At 41.7% G+C, this 23592-nt stretch overlaps 1 protein-coding gene across 1 annotated transcript in view; it reads right to left on the bottom strand.

Annotated features, from left to right (window-relative positions):
• Positions 1 to 23592, bottom strand: part of PDCD11 (programmed cell death 11) — a 1563481-nt gene that overhangs the window by 1285442 nt on the left and 254447 nt on the right. The window contains 1 exon segment of the mRNA XM_044056566.1: positions 2036 to 2287. Within this exon segment, the coding sequence (XP_043912501.1) occupies positions 2036 to 2287 (252 nt within the window).

Raw genomic sequence — 23592 nt, forward strand, 5'->3', positions numbered from 1 at the left:
GATTGGATACTCTAAAGTGTGTGTGTGTGTGTGTGTGTGTGTGTGTGTGTGTGTGTGTGTGTGTGTGTGTGTGTGTGTGTGTGTGTGTGTGTGTGTGTGTGTGTGTCTTCTGTGGAAGGTTGGGCACCGGGCTGGCAACTCGACACTGTAAAACTCCACTGCCAATCATGAGCAGACAGGTGATCTGCTGTGGCGACCCCTAAATGGGAAAAGCCAAAAGATGATGATTCTATTTCCGCCTTAATTTACATCCACACAAGATTTTCTGAACTTCTCTCACACAATTTTGAAGCTATTTAGAAGACAATTATGTATACAAAATACCAATGACACCAATAATTTTAAGAAAGGAGGACCCATACATCATCTACCTTTTTTCAGAAGATATCGGACTGAGAAATACATTTTTACAGTTATTGGTTAAAATCTATACATTTTGCATGTTAATAATATGCTTGCATTCAAGTCACTCAGTTTTCTATACATGTTCGTGAGTACAATCCCAGAGTCTTACTAGAAGTGGGGGAGGCATGTTTTGTTTGGATTCAAGTTTTATACTAATTAGGCAACCAGATTTTTGTCAGGCAGTACCTACTTTTCAAGAAATGCAGTACCCGTTTTCAATGTTTGCAAGTTGAAAGGTATAAGACAAACGGATGCTGTTGCAATATGGAACTAGACTATACAAATTCAAAAACCTGATAAGACTATTTAAACTGCTTCATCAGTACCAATAGCAGCACTTTAGTGAAACAAAGACAGCCACTCTGATCTAGGTTACCTAGTGATAAAGAAATGGCTCTTCTTTCATCCTAGTTTTTCCAAAGTTGATTAATATTTAGCCTACTAATCTTCAGCTCTGAAGTCTAACTTGACAAACAATTGTTTTGCATTCTTAACTTCACGGAGTCTTGAAGAGACTTGAAAGCATAGAGCAGATGGTGTCAGACTCTTGCTTCTCCTGAAGTCATCCATAAAGTCTAGCAGACATTAATTTAATTTCCTTAATTCAGCCATTGTAGTTGCTAACAAGATTAATTCTACCCAGTAAGTTTAGCTATACTGCCCTAAGGTCATATTTCAACTACTGTCATTGCTACAAAGAAAGGCCAACCTTATGGTTGGGAGACAGAAGCATTACAACCTTTATTTTTCAATCCTTTTCCAGCTCTAAGTATACTGAATAGCATAAAAATAAACAACCTTCTGATTAAGCTAAAGAGCTAGAAGTAACCAACACCAAGACAAGTTAACATGGGGGGGGGGGGGCTTAACCAACAATGGGTACTATATAGCTGCCATTTAATGTTACTATTCTCTGAAGCAAAGAAAATCAGAGCACAGAGAAAAAAAATACTGTTCTCATTCTACATTCACAATTACAAAGCTTGAGGATACCCTTCTGTTATAACGGGCATACATTAAGATAGACTTTTTTGGTGAAGGAGTTCTCTGCATCTCCCTCCTTGCATAATTAAATTCAAAGCTCAATACATTTTGGGAGGAAGAGAAAAAAAATGCTCTAAGGTTCTACTCGTTTTCGCAAATAGTACTATCAAACTTGGGGAACAGTAACAATTCTTGAGATACAGCGCTTTGACCCTACTGATGTTATACTTTTAGGATTTTTAGTCAGCAACTCATTTACGGATTTTTACAAATTAATGAAATAATGGGTACTGACACTATGTAGCCCAAAGATCCCATTTCAACTAGCAGTCTACTGACGCTATTTCTTATTAACTACACTTAATATAAAAAGGAGTCAAGAGTTTAAAATGAAAGCAAAAGGATTGTCCGAATTATTTTAATGGCTGCAGGAGGTATGACCATTGCACTCCTTCTACCACTTAGTGCTGCTCCTCATCAGAGTTCCCTGCTAAAGGAAAATGTAACTTGTTCATGTAAAAATTCAAATGCAGCATAAAAAGAAAAGGTACATCAATTTCTATCATAGTACATTGATTTCAATGGCTGAAGAATGTTAAAATTTTAACAAAACAGGAAATAGACATTTTTCAATCATACTACTTACTTGCCCAGTATAAAATACACTTTCTGGAGAAGATACAGGCTCAGAGCTCAGTTCCTGCCGGGGAACCAGTCCCTTTACATCATTGTAAAAACGAACAATGCAGCCAAAATCCTTCACACATACAATATGTCCATGGCAAGTAATACCAGGTTTGGCATCATAGTAGTTGGTAATAACAGGCAACTCAGATTCAACAAGTGTTTTTTTCCTGGTTAAGATCAGTTTCTTCTTCTCAGGAACGACTGCCAAAACCTAGAACAGCGGAAGAAAAATGAGTGTGACTTAGTAATGCTGGAACTGTCGGAACAATGCGATCTTCACAGTTAATGTAAAATTGCAAGAAATGAGAAAGAGCTCTGCTCTAATTAGAACAGTGTGTACTAATCTAGTTGCAAAAAGTAGAAATACCTAGTTTTTAAGTGGCAGTCCATAACTTGCTCGTCTCTCAGACTTAACATGTACCTATTTTGGGAATCCATCATTCTTAATTAAGCTCAGGATGGCTTAAGGGTACTCTATTAGACAGAGACCTTGCACTACAACTTGTGAAGCCAGTATCCCAGCCTTCACCCCATAAAACAATAGAGAATGGACTCATTGAAGCTTGTTCTTAAAAGATTATGTGTGGACTTTTCTGCCTACATATGTGTGTTGAGAAGTGCTGCCCCTATGTAAATTAAGGATTCACATTCAGCTGTGAAATAACAGATATGCTTAAGTGCAGAAGATGGTCTAGAATAGTTATTAATGTAAACATTTGAAAAGGTGACTTTTCTTCATTGTTTTTCTCCAACTGTCAGGCAACGGGGCTCAATTTTTTTTCCTCAACACTGCCTGCTAAAAAATTCCTCCCTCCTGTAATGCCACAGAGTCCAAGACAGGGGCAATCAAGGCTGCCACCTTCATTTTTTTTGTTTACGCCAACTCTTGCTATTTCAGCAGAAGCTTTGAAAAATGAAATGCCAGAACGGTTGCCAGCATGCTCCTTTATGTGCATCTACCCATCTATTCCCTTGCTAGAGCATGCACATTCACTGCTGCTAGGTCTATCCAATTTCCACTGGGTGTAATTGCTGGCAATGGCTAGGCAGCCTTCATTCCCATAGTGATGTGAAAGCAGGGTCGACTCTTCATTCTGACCCTCCCCAACTGGCTTTGTCAGCACTTTGTTTGCTAATCAACTGTGGGTGGTCTTATCTCAGTTGTACCTTCATTCTTCTACATCAATAAACTGGCAAGTAGTGCTTGCTCCGAAGTTGGGGTCAAGCTGGCAAGCTCGGATGCCAAGCATGGTTTCCTACTGGAGTTCATGCATCACAGCACAAAGTGGCATGCCGTCAGTGAACCAGAGGAAATGAATATCAAAATGGAGAGAACAACAATCATTCATCTGCTAAAGAAAGCAGAATACTAAAATGTCATTTTATTTTCAGTCACTTGCAGAAATCAAAATGTTGATGTTCACACCTATTACGTGAATATCAAAATGACTGTAGGATGTTCTTCCGAACATCAACTGCAGTGCAAAACACATTGCTGCTTCTTACACGGAGTGGTAGAGAAAAATTCCAAGCAGTTTAATGTTAATTTGCCGCTTATTTTTTCTGTGTTGCTATATTTTTCTGCTCTGTCCATTCTCTGACCTGAGATGCACATAAAGATTATGTAATATTACCGTCTGACACAGGAAATGCCTGCAAAGGGTCACTGGATCAGTGTACGAACTATAATTAATTAATAAATAAAAAATAAATACCTTTCAAATGGCAAAAAAGTGTTGAGCATGAAGGGCAACAGAAGATCTTGAGAACAAAATGCTGTGAAGGCACCTACCATAACAGAACACCTCTTAAGAGATGCTGCTGTAAAAATAAATCATATTTGGGGCTACCTTACCTACCTTCAGTTGTTGTATTATCCTACTGGTTTTCTCTAGTAGAGGCCTTGTTCCCTACAAAGACTGGTACAGGTCTAATACCTTCAGAAGTACCAGTATCAAAAGTGACCACCCCCATTACATCTAAATATAATGGGGAGTTTAAAAATCACCCTGGTGTTCTACCACTTTAAATAAACCAAACAAAAGAAAACAAATCACACTCCTGATGTGCAGTTCGTAAAAGACTGCAACAAAATATCAGTAAGGAGCAAAAAACTACCATCAGGCTAGTAAGGCAGTTCATGAACTTAAAATTATCTTAGGCTTCAAAAGCTAACAAGTCATTCTTACTTTACATTGAAGCGTTAAGAACTCCCATCAGTGTTCCAAAATTTTCAACCATAGTTCCACCTACTCAGGCCAGCAGACATAAATATACTTGCGGATTAATTTAGTATAAAACTTTGCCACTAAGCTCTGAAAAATATATATATATTTTAAACAAGAAACATCTTTAAATTATCAAGTATGACATAGGCCATGTTAAATTTATACAAGACAATAAACCATAGAGACACAATCTCAGTTGCAAACATTATACATTCCAAACCATCCTGACAACTGTAGCTGAAATCATTATACATAATTTTTAAAATATCCAGCCATTGTTAATCTACCATTACATAGCTCATTCAAATACTGCCCTTCTTTTAAACCTCATTCCTCCTCTGCATGTATTCATGTCACAGTTACCATTTTCCTATGTAATTTGTTCCTACCCTTTTCTAAGGATCCCATTTCCAGTTGTTTTAACTCTTACTCTCTTCACCACTTCTAGTAAAGTTGGTTTAGACTCTGAATTCCATTTTCTAGACTCATAATTAGACTTAGCAAGGCCTTAACATGGCTAGGTAATTTAGAGTTTGTATCACAGCTCAAAAAAATCATTTCCCCTAGTTACTCCAACTTGCTCACTCAGCATCTTCAACAGGGCAGTCTGCAGGGAAGCTTTGAAGTCTACCAACTAATTACACTCCCAGAAAATATACGTTTCCAGTTGCCTCTTTCTGCCCCATCACATCTACAACATTTGCTGTCTACCCGAGGAAAAATTCTTTGAAGTCTGCTTAGGGTATAAAAATACCCATGTAAGCACTTTTAGGCAAAAATTTGAAATTTTCTAGACTTTATTGCATATGTGGGAGACGTACATGTATCCCCCCCATCACTTTTGTGAATTGCTCATCTAATATCTCTCCCAGTTCCTCCTAACCTCCTCCGATTGATTCTTATAGTTATCCTGCATTATTTTGCTTGCTCTACAAATTATTCCTTTCTTAATGGCAACTTCTGTTCTAGATTCTATTAAAAACTCTAGCAGTGCTGTCCCTTCGTTTAGGACCCCCTACTTCTTTCTCTTTGCCTATACTCTGATATCAATCCTTGATATGGAAGGGAACTTTTAGCATGCAGTCCAAATAAGTTCTTGGCATCTTCCCCAGTCTATTACCTTTCTCTCTCTAGTTATTTGCTCCAAGTAACTTGGTTCCTTTGACAGTTTTCCCCAATATAATCTTGCCTCCTCTTGACCACTGTCTGTATCCCTAATTGCAGTCATTTCTATCAGCAGAATCTCCTTTCTCCATTACCGTGTTGACTTAGTTCTTAAAAGGCCTTCTACTACTTTATGAATATAATATTCTGTATGATTATTGTTCTCCTTAAAGGTCTGCATCCAATATCCCAGTCTCTCCCTGTTACTTGAGCTTCCCCCGTTTCATCATCTCTTTCCACTTTGAATTATAGTTTCCTGCTTGTGTTATGTATAGTAGCCTTAACTACATTGCTCTGACATACCCCTTCAACTAGGGTAATCACACTCTGCCCTGTTCTACTGGAAGAACAAGTTTATCCCACTTAACTCTTGCAGTCTTCCCCTCCCAGATAAAATCCTTCAGCTCTTTATTAACTGCATACAACTTCTCCTCTATGTGATAAAAATATGCCAAACCAGTGTACAAGACTGAAGCGACTAAACATTTTAACTGCTCACATCTTATCACAATCCATATAACACAGAGCTTCCATTTTCTCAGTTTTTGTATTATCTTTTGCTTAGTCTCATCCCACATATCCCTTAGCCGCAACACCAGTATCACTTTTGATCCATACTCCTAAATACTTCATTTTATCATGTCCCCATAAATATGGATATTGCTGAACCAATCTGTATGTGGCTACATAAATTTACCACTATTGCTTTTGTTTTTGCTTCATTCATTTTGTATCCCAAAAAGGTTTGAAACTGTCTCAATATGTTCCACAGCACTGTAATGTCCCTTTCTGGTTTTGTCAGGTATAAAATAATGTAATCTGCAAATACAGCCAGCTTTTCTTGACTACCATACCAATTATATCCTTGAATTTCTGAATCCTTTATTTTCTTTGCCATTGGTTCTAAACACAGTGCAAATAAAGGGGAGAGAGAGGACACCCCTGCCTGGTTCCTATGCTCAAGCAGAGATTATCAGAGAGGCCCCACCCACTTAAATTTTCGCCTCCGGCCCTTCAATATACCCTAATCATCCTTATAATTTTATCAGGGAATACAAATGCTTCCACTGCTCTGCTAATAAAATCCCAGCTTACTCTGTCAAATGACTTATCTGCATCAAGACCCACCAGCAACAGTGGTATTTTCTTATATTCTGCTTCGCTCTGGATCATCACTGTCAAATATTTTCCTCCCCTCCACAAAAGCACGATGATCCATATCTATCAATTTTGGCATCACTTTTGCCATTCTTTTAGCAACCATAAACAAACACTTTATAATCATGGTTTAGTATTGAATGGTCTGTATGAAACAAGAGCTGATGGACCTCTACTCTCTTTGGATATTACATCTACCACTGCTTTCTTTTGTTGGCACTTCTCTTAAAATACTGTTAAACAAAACCTTCCAGATCTTCATCAGTTTTTTCCCTCCTAGCTTCCAAGCTTCCACAGGAATACCATTTAATCCTGGGGACTTCCCTGTAGATTGGTTATACATCACCAGTTTGATCTCACCTCCCCCTATCCTGTTAGTAATTGAGCCTCCTCTCCCTCTAGCCTTGGCATAATTTTCTTCCATAAACATTTCCATATGCATCTTTTCTTAATTTCCATATTTCTTAGATTCATACAGACTTTCATAGAATTTCCAAAATAATGCTAATACTTCTACAAGATCCATAGTTATCTTCCTTGTAATAGGCTCCCTATGCTTGGTGACAGCCCTTTTTACTTTATGTTCTCAGAGTCGTTCTGCTAAATGTTTGTGCTCCAGAGTAATCAAAAACAGCTGCTTAACAGTCACCTTTCTAAACTCATGCATATTATCAATTAGTCACTTATTTTCGGTTTACCATTCTGTAGTTTCTCCTCTTGTTCTGAGAGAGTCCCCCTATTTTGCAAAACTTTAATGTTTAGCTCTGAAAAATATCTTAATTCAACAAATTCCCAAATCCCTTAAACCTCCTAATGTCACAGACGAACACATACTGAAGGTCCAAGACTGAAAATACTACATCCATGGGGCATGAACATTTACACAGATGCCTAATAATGCCCAACATACCCTAGTGAGGTGGATTACCAACTGAAAGACCAAACCTACATAGTTAAGGTGGCATCCCTCTGCATACAACCTTATTAAGACCAAAGTAAAATGTCCACTTTAGGACTTGCCTTTCTAAACATAAGTGGAAAGGCCCCAGAGGTTCCTAACCAAGAAGATTGTTGGTCTAATGTCCTTGAATGACCAGGAGAGACTTTAAGCACTATCCATTTAATTGATTATCTATGCCTTGTGTTTCATACCAGAGGCACACACCCCATCCCTCATCTTCCTTGCTCTTGTGTAGTTTTTCAAATAGCTTTACTAACACCAGATTAGGAACTTGCATCTCCATCAGCACATAAACAGGATCAAAAGCCAATGACCACTAGGCCGTTTTTAAGTCGAATCATGCATCCCAAATCCCTGACAAATTCTGGTACCCTTGATAGGTGTAAGCAGGAGCTAGGGCAAAGAAACCCTAACAAGTCACAAAGGAGGGAAATTACCAAGTGCCTTACCACCTCTAAAACAGACTTTCCCTGCAAGTTACAGTAAAATACTAGCATCCTTCAATTTAAACCTGGATGAGTGGATGCATATCCATAAATTCAGTCCAGAACTGACCTGCTTTACCCTTCTTTTAAAGAGGGGTGCAGTACTAACAGTGGGCACTAGCAAATTATAAATGATCTCGTGACTCAACTGGTCTATACGTTCTATTATCCTATGAGGTAATAGCTGCACTCAGAAGGGATTACAAGAAATTTCTGATTACTTCAATGTCAGTAGTTTACTACAATTCATGAGAACCATATAAATGAAGTCTTCATGCAGATGTACTCCAATAACAGCTCTTACAAACTGGGCAAACAGACAACTATTCAGATAAAAGACCATTATATGTTTTGCTTCATGAGAAATGCATACCCCAATGAAAAACATTTGGTAAGCACTTTGAGACATGGGATCAAAACAGGGATCAAAACAGAAGATCTGAAAACAATCTATTTAAAACTAAAGAAGTTTCATGGGAGATGACCTTAGCTGAATAGTGTGTGTATACATGTTTCACGTTTCACAGTTGTCACATGGGGTTCCTCATATATTTATGGCAGTAGCACCTTCACTGTTATGACCGCCAGTTTCTTGTCTTGTAAAATTTAGTGTTCATCACTGTGTCGACAATATGAGAACTAGAAAACCTGGAATAGGAGTATTAGCTATGAGAGCTGGTGATAGTCATTGTATAGTCTTGAGAAAAAAGTGATCTCAGTAAAAATGTCTGTAAACCAGACAGGAGGAGTATAAAGAATGCAACGAGTCTGATGTTTTCGAAAGACCGTTATATAACCTTGAGCTACTGTGTGTGTGCGGGCACAAGAGAGAGAGAGAGAGAGAGAGAATGAATGAATGTATAATATAACAAACACCACCAGCTGCCAATGGTAGGGGAAAAGGGAATTAATTACAGCGCAATCACCTGCAGGAGTTACACTGTTATTACACTTTCCTTTCAGTAAGTGAGACAGATCATTATCACTATAGATGAAACTGAGGGGAAAGAAGCATGGTACATTTTCCTGAAGGATGAACCAGTGTCACCCCTTCTAAAACTGGTAACTACGTTGTCAGTTGGCTGATCAAAAAGCAAACCTTAATCACTAGGGGATGTGATATTTTAAAGATTCTGGATGACTTGTGCATATGTCTTCTCACTGATTACAACTAGTATGACTCACCCAGAAATAGCCACTGACAGGGACTTATGCACTTTAAATGTGGGCCATCTTCCTTTTTTCACTTTCAGACATCTTCTGAAAAGTTTCCTATACTTGACTCAAAGATAACTTTTGGTATGAACCTATGCATAAGAAATTAACAGTTCATAAAAGCTAAAGTTACTGAATGTGTAAAAAATAAATAAAAATAAAAAAACATTCCATACCTACTTAACTTTTTTGCCTTGTCGGATCAATATACTACTTAGAGGAAATATTTCTTACGCTGTAAGGAGGCTGAAAGCAACAGTAGAGAAATCCATTTTCTAGGTGTAGTACAGGTCTTTTACATGGAACTTTACACAAACTGCCTTCCTTGATACTGGAGCTAGCAAAACTTGGGTCATACCCTGGGAGTTCACAATACCATCAGAAATATTAGAATGAAAAAAGGTCAACCACTTGGCTTCTGTCAACCTCAATTCCGCACTAAATTCCTTGCATGGTAGGAGGACTACTATCAAAGTCAATGTGTAATTCTCCAATAAGGGTAATTGCTTTCAAGAAATCAATATTCTCAGAGGGGTGGGAGGAACCAATGAACAGAAAATATGTATTCTCATGATCACAATAAATTCTGGTGACTATTTGTACCATACAAAATTCTCCATCTTCCTGGGAGAAAAAAGAAGAGGTGTTAAATCTTCACCCTTCATATTTACTTATTAGCATTTGTTTACTGGGATAGTTCACTGGGCCAATAAGAGCTCATTTTCAGTGCAGGCTCGGGAAGAAAAGCTCCACAGTTAATACATGAACATAGTTATGTGGCAGGATTTAACAGTTGCAAAGATTCATAACAAACATGAAGGAGTAATAAGAATAAGTTACAGAAAAATAGGATGAGGGAATAGTTTGGTTAAAAAAAAAAAAACATACACTGTAGATAAATCAAACGTAAAGGCCAACAATATATAACAAATCAAAACCAGAGGTAAAGACTAACATTTCAAATATAAAGACTAACAATGTGCAACACTTCTACAGTACACGAAGTAGGATACACACACCATTGTAGGTAAGAGTTAATTAAGAAATATATGAAAGAGGAGAATAGCAAGGAGGAAGTGGAAGATGAAAACACTTAAAGGTAGGGCAAGTCAAGTATTAAAGGGTGCAGGACTGGTGCAAGAGCATAAAACCTTCCATTTGAGCCAGTGAGAGCGTGCATTTCACTTAAATACAGACTATGTTGTTTCACCCAGGACACCAGTGCAAGTCCCATTTGTTGTATGGGTGTCTGCTAGACAATATTAAATTACACCCTAGCAAGATATTTATAATTACAAGAGTAGACATTACTGGAGTGTTGGTGGAAGGATCTCCAGGACTGAGGATCTTGCTGCTAGTGGGTTCGATTAGTGTCTTAGCATCTGAGGAGCTGGCAAAGAGCGACAGGCAGACGTTTGCTGATTATCCTCCTTGAGGGCATGTGTGGTTGAAAGAGGGCAGAAACATTTGTATGAGGCAGCAAACACAAGGTAGGGGGGCAGTGGAATGGGTAAATCATAAAGAAAATAACTCTCCAAAGCAAGTAGTCCGCTATCCCCCCAAAGACACCCTTAAACTCCACACTGGCCCCAGCCCTACATGGGTAAAAGTCAGGTGGTGGGTTAGTAAGGTGGCTGATAGACCAGCTATACATGTGTTTAAAATAAGTGGGGATTTTTGAAAGCTATGCAAGTACAAACAAACATTTGGAAAAACAGTAGAAGTAATCGGATTAACTGCTAAGTTTGAAGTCAGAAATTGAAATGAAGGAAATCATAACAGAAATTGTGAAATAAAATTAAATTTTTCCAGAAAATGGTACATCTAGAAGATACACCATGAAGAGAAAATATAGTTTTCTGCAGTACCAGAGAAGTTGGAGAGAGTGAACAGCATAGGTTCATAGGTAGGTACTAGGCTATCTGCCCGAAGGCATTTATAAGCCTAGCCAGAATGTGTTGGCTTTCGCCGCCCCTTAGATTAGTTCCCTGTGCCTCTGTCCAGCAGAGCCAATGAAGTGATCTCCGGGGTAAACTTGGTTTCCCATCCACTTGCCAAGGTTTCTCTTGGAGAGTGTTAGCGAGAAGCTTTGCCTAATGTAGACTGGAATCTTGTTCCAAAGCATGGGGAGTCTCTGGGACAGGAATCTATCCCTCCTGCATGTCCTATTTATTGTTGTGGTGAGGTTTAGATCCCTAGAGAGTGTGGCTCGAGGGGATAAGGTTTTCTTTAGGTGGAGCATGTCCATCAATTCTGGGTTGGACATGGCCTTGTATGTCAGGCAGAGATCACCTCTGAGTAGGCGGTATGCAACAGAGTACAGCTGGAGTTTCTTCAGTCGGGCTGCATAGGGCATCTGTTTGAGGCCAGTGATCCTCTTGGTGAGGTACTTCTGTGATCTTTCCAGCTATACAGGTGTCTTGTAAGATACATCACAAATGTGGCATTGTACTGTATGATGTGTCTGATGAGTAGAGGGGCACAATGACCTCTTTTGATCTGGATGTGAACCCTTTTGTGATTAGGTGGGCCACATAGGATTTTTTAACCACTATGGCAATGTGATTATCAAAAGGAGAGATTACCATCTGCTTGGTTCCCCAGATCCCTTAAGTCTTCCGTATTTAGGGGACTACCACCTATGTGGTAGTTTGTGGGTACATTGTTTTTTCCAAAGGGGATAACTATGCACGTTTTTGGAATTTAGCTTTAGGCCATATTGACACAAGGTATCAGTCTCAGTGAGACCCTTTTGGAGGATGTCTGTGTCAGCCGGAGAGTCAATTATTGCCCCTAGTTTGCAGTAGTCTGTGAACCTGGTCAGCCATAGTCCTCCTGTGCTTGCCTGTACCTCTGAGTAGTATATGCTGAACAGGAGGGGTCCTAGGACTGAGCCCTGGGGAACACCACTTGTAACCGGTTTAGAGTTGGACCTAGCTCCCACAACTCTCACCATGTGGGTTCTGTCCAGGAGCCAGTTGGCAACCCATCTTATAACGTAGGGGTTTATGTTCAGGCTGGTGAGCTTGTCTATAATACCAGAATGGGGAATGGTGTTGAAGGCCTTTGCGAGGTCTAGGTAGGCTGTGTGTACCACCTTTCCCTCGTCTATAGCCTTGGTAATGGTCTCAAAGTCGTCCACCAGGTTTAGGAGGCATGATCTGCCCTTAAGGCCGAACTGGATAGGGTCCAATGTTTGGAGATTCCCAATGTCTATGTTAATGAGTTCCATAATGATGCCCTCCATAGCCTTGCAGAACAAGCTAGTGAGGCTTATAGGATGATAGTTCCTGGGGTCTGTTGTGGCTCCACCTTTGTGGAATGGAATAACAGTTGCTGTGCGCCACTCTATGGGTACGTAACCTGTGGAGAGGCTGAGTTTGAACAGTATGTTTAGGTGAGTGGCTAATCTTTGAGCTCATGTAGGATGCAGCCTGGGACACCGTCCGGTCCCATTGATGCTGTGTTTTTGGCTTTGGAGTGGGCTGTTTTAACCAGAGTGTCTGATTTCACGGGCTCTACATTCTTCCGGTACAGTTATGGGCCCTTTTGGGGGTGAGGGGGGTGAAGTTTGCACTGAACCTGTCTGCTAGGATGTTGGCGATATCGGTCGGTTCAGTGTATTTTGTGCCATTCTGCACCAACTCCGAACAGATCTGAGCATTGTTCTTGGCATAGCTAAAGAATGCCTTGTGGTTATCTTTGGAGTCCTTGGCAATTTTTCTTTTGAAGCTCACCTTGGATGATTTTATGAGGGATCGTAGGTTCTTGCCGATACTGATCAGGTATATCTTCCCTTCTTGGGATCTTACTCTTCTGTACTAGTTTCCTCCTCCTATTGTATAGCTTGTTTATGGCAGGGGTCCACCAGACTTGTTTCCTTTTGTTGGAGGATTGAGTCTTGGTTTTGCTTGGGATAGCACGATCCATGCATTCTTGTAGGTGCCCATAGAATGCATTAGTAAAGGATTCTGCAGCTTGGACAGCTTTATCAGTTAGCAATGGAGCTTTGAAATTTTCCACTTTGGTCTTAGGTAATGTGAAGTTTGCTTTTGAAAAGTTTTTCACGGTGGTTTCCTTGTCCGGAGGTGGGGGCAGAATGTGGATATCCAAAGTGATTTGTTTATGGTCAGATCTAACTAGCGAGGGGATGACCTCCAGTGTGGAACACCGGTCGCCCATGTTGGTGATGACCAGGTCCAATATGTCACCTCTGGTGAGAGTGTTGTCCAGTTGATCCAGGGCAGTTTGAGTTTATAAATTCTAGGAAATGTTGGGCAAGGGAGTTAGTACTTGAGTAGTTCTCCCAGTTAATGTTTGGGTAACTGAAATCACCCAATATTAGGGTGTTTGGTAGGACCTTTATGTTTCCCGAAATGCGGAATAGGGGTCCTGGGACATGGTGGGTGATCTGTAGCAAGCTACAATTTGAATTGTAGTTTTGCCCATTGTTAGTTGCACGTGGATGATCTCTGAAGCATTGTGCTGTGCCACTAACATGGAGGTGTGGGTATCCTCGATGAATATGAATATGCCCCCATCTTTTGTATTTCGGTCTGGGTTCTGTGGCCAAAATGTATGGTAAGAGTTGTAGCCCGATAGTGCTGGGGTGGCTCTCTGGAGACTTAAACCAGGTTTCTGTTAATGCACATATATCGATTTTCTCCATACTGAGGAGTGCCTCGAGTGCCTGCATTTTGAGGTTTTAACTTCTGGCATGGAGTAGCATTACCCTCAGTTTTTTGTTACTTGTGCTATTTACGGCGGTGGGTTTTGTCTGTTGAGCCTTGCCTAAAAAAGGCACTATGGGGGTGGCAAGAGCCTTGACCAGTATTCAAAAGCCTAAGGGTGACAGGTGCAAGCAGTCTCTAGCGAAGCAGCGTGACTTGTCGAGCATGTCATCCCAGGTGGACACGCACTGGATCCCCCCTTTGAATGACACCAGAAATTTAGCCAATTGTTGAAATGGATAATTTTTTCTTTATACCGTGGTATCAGTCTTGGTGAGGGCAGGATGCTACTCAGAGTCAGGGTCATACCGGTCTAGGCTACGTGATCAGAAAGCTCTTCCATGTATCTTCATGTAGTCCAGGAAGGTACGGCTCAGGTGATTCACACCAACATGGACAAAGACAAAGTCGTATTTGTGCTTGTTCTGGAGTGACCCAAGTGCTTCTGTTATGTGGTGGATCCTGGTACCAGACAGGCAGTTCACAGCAACCTTCTCCTTATTCAGCCTAGTGAGTGGGACATCAGTGTGCCTGACTATAGGAGTTACCTACTACTAGTATGCTGGGTATGTTATTTTGCCTTAAGGGCTGTGATTGCGTGGCACACTGGTTTTGTGAAGTGTGTGTTTCATGGTTTGCGTTGGGGGTGGAGGTTGCTTGGATGTCTGCATGGGGGGGTGGAGGTTGCTTGGATGTCTGCTTTGGAGGTCTCTGCTGCTTTTGCAGATTTTTATTTAGAGCCTCCAAGCATGCTTTCATGTATTTATGAGTGTTTTTTGCCGGTGCTGGTTTAATGGGTCTATGTGAGACTGGTGGTGTGATGCATGCATTTCCCTTCTCCTCTTGACTGTCTGATCCAGTCTTGGGTTGAGAGAACTTCGCCTCAAGTTTGGCTGTATAATTGCATCTCTCGCACGTATTAGTGTTTGGTGGTAGGAGGAGAGGGTTGTCTGTGTACATGAGGCAGTTGTAACATCAACTTTATAAAGGCATCAAAAAAGCAATTGGAGTGATATTCCACAGAAGGATTTATTAAAGAAGGCAAACTGCATTCATGGTCCTAACCTAACCTTTAGAAAGGAGCCATGACCAATATTGGTTAAAAATGCAGTCAAAGCAGAAGGGGATGCTTTTGACAAAAGTACAGCAAAAAGGAAACATGATTAAAGAATAGTTGCATAAAATCTTACCATAACCATAGATGTCTTTCTATATGCTGAAGTATTCATAACATGGTAGAGTCTGACTCTGGCTGACTCATACATCCAGCTAGTATATCAAAGTCTAAATGCTACTGTAAGGTACATGCGATGCCACACATCAGTTAGCATGGGTCGGACATGAAGAAAAGTCGGGTATAAAGGGGACGTCAGCACGTACCTGCCTCATAACCGAACGCAGCAAAGCACCAGCCTAATAAACTGAGAAAACAAGCAGGGGGAAGGTAGGGTGAGGAAGCAATGCTACAGCATATAGAAGAGAAGGACATCTATGGTTATGGTTACACAACTGTTCTATGTCCTTCTATTCATATGCTGCAGTATTCAAGTATTAATTAATACAAACAGTTAAAGCAAAAAAAAAAAACCCACAACACAGAGACCAGTAAAATTAAAAAAAACTGGGTAGACTGTGGCCGCTAGCAAAATCATGTGCAACCAAAGTAGAAATCCAGAGCACAAGATAAAAAACAAAGAATCTCCAATTTATTGAGCACTTTCATCCCTGACGGTTCAAGGACTCCAAAGCTGAGGAAAGGGGCGGTAGGCTTAGTAAGAGACCTAGGAATGGGTCAGCATGCCCTGCAGAACTGCAGAGGCAAACCCTGCCCTAGCCTTAGAAAATAGAGGTAGGTGGTAATGTTTGGTAAAGGTATGGACAGACGTCCAGGTGGCAGCTTCCAGGATGTCCTTAGTGGGAACTCCTCTGAGGAATGCTGTGGAAGTGGAGGCTGCCCTAGTGGAATGGGTTCGAATAGACCTGTGGTGGGGTTCCCATGCAAACTGTAGCAGAAATGGACACAGTGTGATACCCATTTGGAAATGGTCTGTTTGGAAATGGGCTTCCACTCCGCCCCTGGGGCAAAACTGACAAGAAGTTGATCTGTTTTCCTGAAGGGTTTAGTACAGTCCAGGTAGTATCTGAGCTGTCTGTGCACATCTGGCGAGTTCAGAATTCTTTCCCCCTTGTTTTGATGGTTAGGAAAGAAGGTGAGTAAGATGTATGGCCTGGTTGAGAGTTACATCAGATATCACCTTGGGCATAAAGCAGGGATCGGTCCTCAGGGAGACCCTGTCTGCAGGGAAGATGATGAAGGGCTCAATGGCCATCAGCGCCTGTACCTCTGAAACCTTTCTGGCTGAGGGGATAGCTAGGAGGAAAGCAGTCTTCCAGGAGGGGTACCTTAGTTCTGCTGAAGCAGCAGGTTCGAAGGGTGGTAAAGTTAGTTTTTCCAAAACATAATTCAGGTCCCAGGCTGGAATGGGTGGCCTTCTGGGAGGTCTGATATAGGAAGCCCCTCTGAGTAATTGTTTAATCAAAGGATGGAAAAACAGGGGCTGTTCTGTATCAAAATGAGCTGAAATGACTGAGGTGTGGATTTTAATAGAAGAGAAGGGCAGGCCACTATTAAGTAGCTCCGCTAGGTAATCCAGGATAAGAGGGATGGAAGGTTGTGAGGTATTGCTCCCTCTGGGCTGGCTCCAGGAGCAGAATCTTTTCCATTTTCCTGCATAGGATTTTCTAGTGATGGGCCTTCTGACCTCTGTGATGATGTCTAGGACATGTTTGCTTAACAGGGGCCCCTTGTTTGCCTTTAGAGTATTAGTCATGTTGATAGTTTGAGAGTCTGCAGGTCTGGGTTAAGAGGTCTGATATCAGGGGAAGCTGCCTGGGAGGCTGCAAGGTCAGGCTGCACAGTAAGGGGCATCAATGTTGTCTGGGTCAATCTGGAGCAATAATGATGGCTTTTTGTCATCCCTGTATAACCTTGGGGAAAAAACAGGCAGAGGAGGGAATATGTACACAAAAAGGGTGTTCCAGGGGAAGGTCAAGGCATCCACCTTCCATGCTAGGTGGCGATACTCCTTGGTACAGAATTGTTTCAGTGGATGGTTCAAATGCGAAGCAAACAGATCCACCTCCAGAGTCCCCCACGCCCAAGTGATTCGCAAAAAGATTTTTCTGTGGAGCTGCCATTCATGGGGGTCCAGCAGGTTTCTGCTCAAGTGGTCTGCCACGGTGTTGTTGAGCCTTGGTAGGTATTGTGCTATCAGGTGTCCCATGGAAGAGGCTTTCAGCCAGAGGTTCATGGCTAGCCTGCACAGAGGGTAAGATTGGGTCCCTTCCCTGTTTGTTGATATACCACATTACTGTATTGTTGTCTGTTTTGATGAGGAGAACCCCTGGCTTGAGATGGGATTTGAAGGATGTCCGAGCCTTCTGTACTGCCATCATTTCCTTCTGATTGATGTGTAAGAGAAGGTGCTGGGCATCCCAAAGACCTTGGGTGCACCTGCCTTCTAGGTGAGTGCCCCAAGCTATGTCGGAGGCATCAGTGGTAATGGTCTGCCTGGTTGGGCAGAGGGTGAAGGGAAGACCCTTCTGGGCACAGGCCCTTGCCCACCACAGAAACTCGGACCTTGTACAAGGGATCAGAGGTAGAGAGGTCTCTAGAGGCTGAGAGCGTGGACACCAAAGGTTCTTTAGGTACCACTGAAGTTTTCTCATGTGAAGCCTGGCCAGAGGATATAGAAGGATGCAGGATGCCATGTACCCTAAGGTTTGCAGGAACTTCCTCACAGTGAGGTGACTTTTGGAACCCAACTGTGTAAAACAGAGGTAGGAAGCTCCGTTTCTCTGGGGATAGGAAGGCCATTTGGGATGCAGCAGTGCCCCCAGAAAGATTATCTCCCTGGAGAAGGTTTGCTTTGATTTCTTCTCATTGATGTACCCTAAGCAGGTTAGGAGGGTTTTGACAAAGAGGAGGTCCTTGAGGAGCTTTTCTTTGCACTCTGCCTGAATGAAGCAGTCATCCAGATAAGGGTAAATTTGTATATTTTTCTGTCTGCAAAAGGCTATGGCCGGGGCTAAGCATTTGGTGAATACCCTAAGAGCAGTAGATAAACCAAAAGGGTAGCACAGAGAACTGAAAGTGTTGTCAGCCTTCTCTGAAGTGAAGAAATTTCCTGCAGGATTCCCTTATGGGGATGTGGAGGTAGGCATCTTTTAAATCTAGGGTAACTAACCAAGCATTTTTTGTCAGCATAGGCAGCAGCTGCTGCAAAGTTAGCATTCTGAATTTGGGGACCACCTGCAAAGTGTTAGGAATGAATAGATCCAGGATGGGGCGCCAAAGTGCCCTCTTTCCTGGGAACAAGGAATAGTCTGGAATAAAAGCCTTTGCCTGTTTGATCCGAGGGGACAGGTTTTACTCCCGCTTGGGATAGGAGAGTTTGGACTTGTTTCAATGCCTCTGCCCACTGATTTGGAGGTAGGTCTGGGTACCCTCTTGGAATTGGGAGTTAATTGAAGGAGAACTTGTATCCCTGAGAAATTATCTTTTAAGACCCATTGGTCCTTTGTTACAGAAAGCCCTTCTCTTTGCAAAGGGAGAGCCTTCCTCCTAGTTTTTGGTGAGTGAAGAAAGTAGAGGTGGGAGAGGGAGTCATTGACAACATTTGCCATATAGGGATGGCGTAGAACTCCCTGTCTTTGGACTGGAAACAGTCTACTGTTTGGTTCTCTGCTGTCCCTGGGATAGGAGTCTGGGTGGTCTGTCCCTGCAGGGCTTACCTTCCCAGTCTGCTACGTGCAGGAAAGGCCAGTGTTTTGAGGGAAAATTCCTGCTGAACCTAGGAGGTTGCACTTGAAGCTTTTATTGTTTACATAGATTTTGCTTTGTCTTCCATCTTTTTAAGCACCTCTTCTGCTTTTTCTCCAACCAAGCGGTCCTTATCCAATGGTGCATCAAGTAATTTAGATTTGACATGATCAGGGAGAGGTTGTTCCTTCAACCATACATGTCTTCTAATGACAGATCCTGACACTGCTGTCCTGCTTGAGGCTTCTAGGACATTATATCCACAGTGTAGAGAGTGTTTAGCCACTTGACAAGTAGAGTGCAGTAAATCTGCTAGCTCTCTCGAACTGGCACGGTCTGGAAAGGTTGAAATCTTTTGTTTTAATAGTCTCAAAGTGTGGTGTTGACATTTTAACACGTGGAACTGACAGTTGAGTGCTCTGATACCCAAGGTTGCAAAGGTGTACACATTTTTACCCCATCTGTCCAGAGCTCTGGAGTCCTTGTCAGAAAGAGTAGGATTCTTTGCAGAACTAGCCCTAGCTCCTTTTGGTCCCGGTGTAATAACCTCCAGGTCTGCAGCAGGAATTCTGTACAGGTATTTGTGAGAGACCGGTACTCTGTAGTACCGGTCAGGTTTCCTGGGAGCAGGCAGGAGGGCGTCAGGAGTTGAGCTGGATTCATGGAAGACATCAACCACTTCTAAGATAGGGGGGATGGCCAAGGGTATGTGCTGGGGCAGATCTAGAAACTCTTAGTCTTTTCTTAGACTGAGGGAAGTCCTGGGATTCCCAGTGGAAATGTTCCCTGAGGGTGTGAAGGGTTTCTCCAAAGGAAAGATCTTCTGGTGGGGAGGCAGAAGGAATGGATTCCTCTGCATTTGAATCCTCATAAGCAGTAGGAGGTTGTTCCTCTTCAAAATCTGAATAATCAGACTCCTCAGAATCCTGTTCTGTCAGTATTTCAGGGGAAGGGTCTCTTTTCTTTTAGAAGGTGCGGCCTGACTACCCCTGATAGGAGTGATAAGATACTCTGCCATTTTAAGCATTTGAGCTTGGGGTGGTGGAGGAGGGGGAAAAATGGTGGCTAGAAGTAATTTTCTTAGGAGTGGCCTTGCCTCTATGCCTAAGATTATCCATCAGTCTGAGAGAAACTGTAATCTGTGGAAAAGACGTCATTTTTTTGTCTAGATTTGGTAGTGTGAAAGACCTTCTCGGAAGCTGGTGCCTGCATCGTACCTCCGGACTCAACCGAGGCAGAGACAACCAAACGCTCGGAAAATGAAGATTTCTGCAGCATACCGGACTGCAAAAGGGTCTCCGTAGAGGCCTGTGACGGTATCTAATCAGGCATCAGGGGCTGCCAAGGCGCTTCACTGAATTCCGGAGAACTGATGACCTGCTTAACGGTAAAGTCATCAGAAGGCTTAGCCTTGTATGGTCTGTCTTTATCCTTAATTTTTTTGGAAAGTCTAAGGATTGTTGGCTGATGGACACCATTTCAGAAAATGGAGACTGAAGACGAAAATACCTGGCTACAAAAAGAGCTCTATGACGAATGGTTCTCAAGTTAAACAGGGCACAGAAGCGGCAATGGGGGACGTCGTGATCTGGGCCTAAACAAGTGACACAGTAAGAATGGAAGTCTCGGTGTGGTATTTGCTTTCCACAGGCGAGACAATTGTTAACTTTTTCAGACATCAGTTAGTGCAAGAAAAAAGGATCCCCAATGGGGTACTTGGCTTTAGACGTTTTCAGCTGTAATTTGAACACTGATAGCGACCAGCTGGCACACTTGCGAACTGCTTCTGCCAAGAAAGACTGATGTAATGACATTGGCTGCCTCCCTTTATAGTATTGATGACCTGACGACAGCCAGCAAGTGACAGCAGTTGACGCAGAAGAAAAACACCGACTCTGGTACTCGGGCCGGCTGAGGGCTACCACAGCAGGGATAAGCCACAGGTTATGACTGCAACAGTGAAACATGAAGAACATCATCCATTGTAGTAAAAACAACTGTGACTAAACCATTTATGTTTAATTCTGGACAAAAAAATCCCAAGAATCTCTTAAGTAATCTATGGATGTCGCAGTGTTTTTCAATAACCTATCTATGAAAACCCCCAGGGGATAAGTGGTACTATCATGAGCTGCAGTTATAACCCTAAGGGGGGGGGGGTTAACACGTCCTTATGAACTTTTGGAATCCCAAAGTATTCATAACATGAGGGAGAATGCAAAAGCTCATGCAGAAGAGAAACTAGGAGAAGGTGCAGAAGCATTTTCCATAAAGCCATGGAGAATAGCTCTGGGCCTAGAAATAACATCCAGTTTACAGTGCTTGGTGAAAGTATGAACATAAGACCAGGTAGCTGCCTCCAAGATAGAGGCTGTGCCCAATCCTTTAAAGAAGGCCCAAGAGGAGGACACTGCCCTCGTGCAATGTGCCCTTACAGGTGAGGAAAGATCCTTTCCATTGGCTAAATAACAGAAAAAGATAGTTATAGAAATCCAAAAAGAAATAGTCTGCTTGGAAATGGGTTGGCCCAGGGCCCATGGGTGATAGGAAAGAAGCAATCTCTAGGATTTATGGATAGGTTTAGTTTTGCTCAAGTAGTATCCGAGTTGTTTATGTACGTCCAAAGTGTGAAGAATCCTCTCACTAAAGGATTGAGGGGAGGGAAAAAAAGGTAGGGAGATTGATAGCCTAATTCAAGAATAATAAGCTGATGAAGTCTGAATTGTGTGGACGAAAACGCATGGTTGTATTGAAGGCATTCACGTGGCTTTTTTATTTGCGTGTAGAATAAAGTGAATATATTATTCAGTTCGTGCTTGCAGTCTCCATAATCATAGCATTTCTTTTGATTTTACTTGTGACTTTCGAGTGCTTCCACTTGTTTACTTACTAATTCAAGAATAACTCATTAACCACCTTGGGTATAAAGGATGGGTTAGTCCAAAGAGAAAATGTCCCTATGAAACACTGAAGGGAGAGGAGGCTATAAGGGCCTGCACCTCAGAGACCCTTCTGGCAGAGGAAATAGCCACTAGAAGAACTGGTTTTCCATGTAGAATGTTGCAAGGAAGATATTATTTCTGGTTCAAAGGGGGTTAGGGTAGGTTTCTCCAGGACAAAAATTCTGGTTCAAAGGGGGTTAGGGTAAGTTTCTCCAGGACAAAATTGAAATCCCATGGAGGAGGCACTGGTTTCCTTGGTTGTCTAATGTGAAGGACACATTTTTGGAGCAACTTGACTTCCAGCCTGGAAGCTAAAGGAGGGGACATTGGCAGACATGCAGAGAACTCACTGTAGATCACCACTGATAAAACGTTTAATACTTATTACAGCAGCACGAATACAAAATGATAAAATGCGAATAAAATCCAAGGGAGGTGACATAAAAAAATTTGACTGAGTTAGAGGAAACTAAATGGATAATAGAATTTATGGCACACAGGTATCCAGGACTAAATGAACTTGTCCCAATGAAACCCATAACATTGTGTATAATTTGTCTCATCATATACTTTACAGCAGATGAGTTATGCGTTTTAAACAAGGGTTTAACATTTGTCCCAAGTAGAGAGAGTTGTTATAATGACTTAGTTATGGGTGTTGTTTTGTAGAAATGTTATGCTGAAACAGATGTATGCCAACAACAACCAATCATGACCACAGGTGTTAAGGCAACCTAGTAGTTTTGTGCCCCCCTTTTGTGCTACCACGCAAACGTTCATTAAATGCTGTGAGCAGGATTTCATAAGCTATCTGCAAGCGGATAGGAATAAAAAGTTTTACAATTTAACGTCTTCACAGAGAACAGCATATGGTTTACAGATGAACACTAGTTTGGTCATCAAACAGGCAGATAAAGGAGGAGCTGTGGTGGTACTGGACAGGGATGTATATCATGATAAATTGAAAAAGTTTTTATATGACACTAGTACTTACAAAACTCATTTCACCTGTAACAGTTAATTCCATTGTGAAGAAAGTACAGAATAATTTGAAATGCATCATGGAACAAGGTTTGATGACTTAGGACCTTTTTAGGTTCCTCTTGATTGAACACCCAGTTATCCCACTGTTTAAAGCCCTTCCCAAGATACACAAGGATCTGAGGGACCCTCCACTCAGGTCCATAGTATCAGTAAGAGGCTGGACTACTGAGAACATCTCTATATGGTTGGAAACCACATTCAGGCCCTATGTGGGGATGGTAGAAGGGATACCAGCCATTTTTTAATTTCTTTAGGCGAGTTCAAGCAGGTTTGGATGAGAAGTGAATATGTTATGGTGACCTTGGACATACAAAACTTATTCATGGTCATCATTAGTGACTATGGGATAAGGGCCATAGATCTATTACTGAGTGATCTGTGGGCAGTTGAGACAAGATGTAAGGATTTGGTAACCCATTTGTTAAGGTTGGTTCTGGAGAATAACATCTTTATGTGCCTCAATGATTTTTAACAGGCAAGCACAGGGGGTTAGCTATGGGTACCCCCTGTACAAATACTTATACAAATTTGGTGTTATCCTTTTGGGAGAAACTATTTGTACTGGATGGACACAACGTGTAGAGAGAGAAGATAGGCATGTACAGACACTTTGTGGATGATGTGTATTTTATGGAAGGGTGATGAAAAGGAATTGTTTGAGTTTATAGCGTATTTAGAGACTACTACTACTTTTCTCCGGTTTTCAGTTTCCCACTCCAGGACAGAGATTTCCTGGATGTGAGAATCAAGCAAGACTGAGAAGGTTC

Source organism: Protopterus annectens, chromosome 14.part0 (assembly GCF_019279795.1).
Source record: "Protopterus annectens isolate FY-2018-M chromosome 14.part0, PAN1.0, whole genome shotgun sequence".
Taxonomy (NCBI): Eukaryota; Metazoa; Chordata; order Ceratodontiformes; family Protopteridae; genus Protopterus; species Protopterus annectens.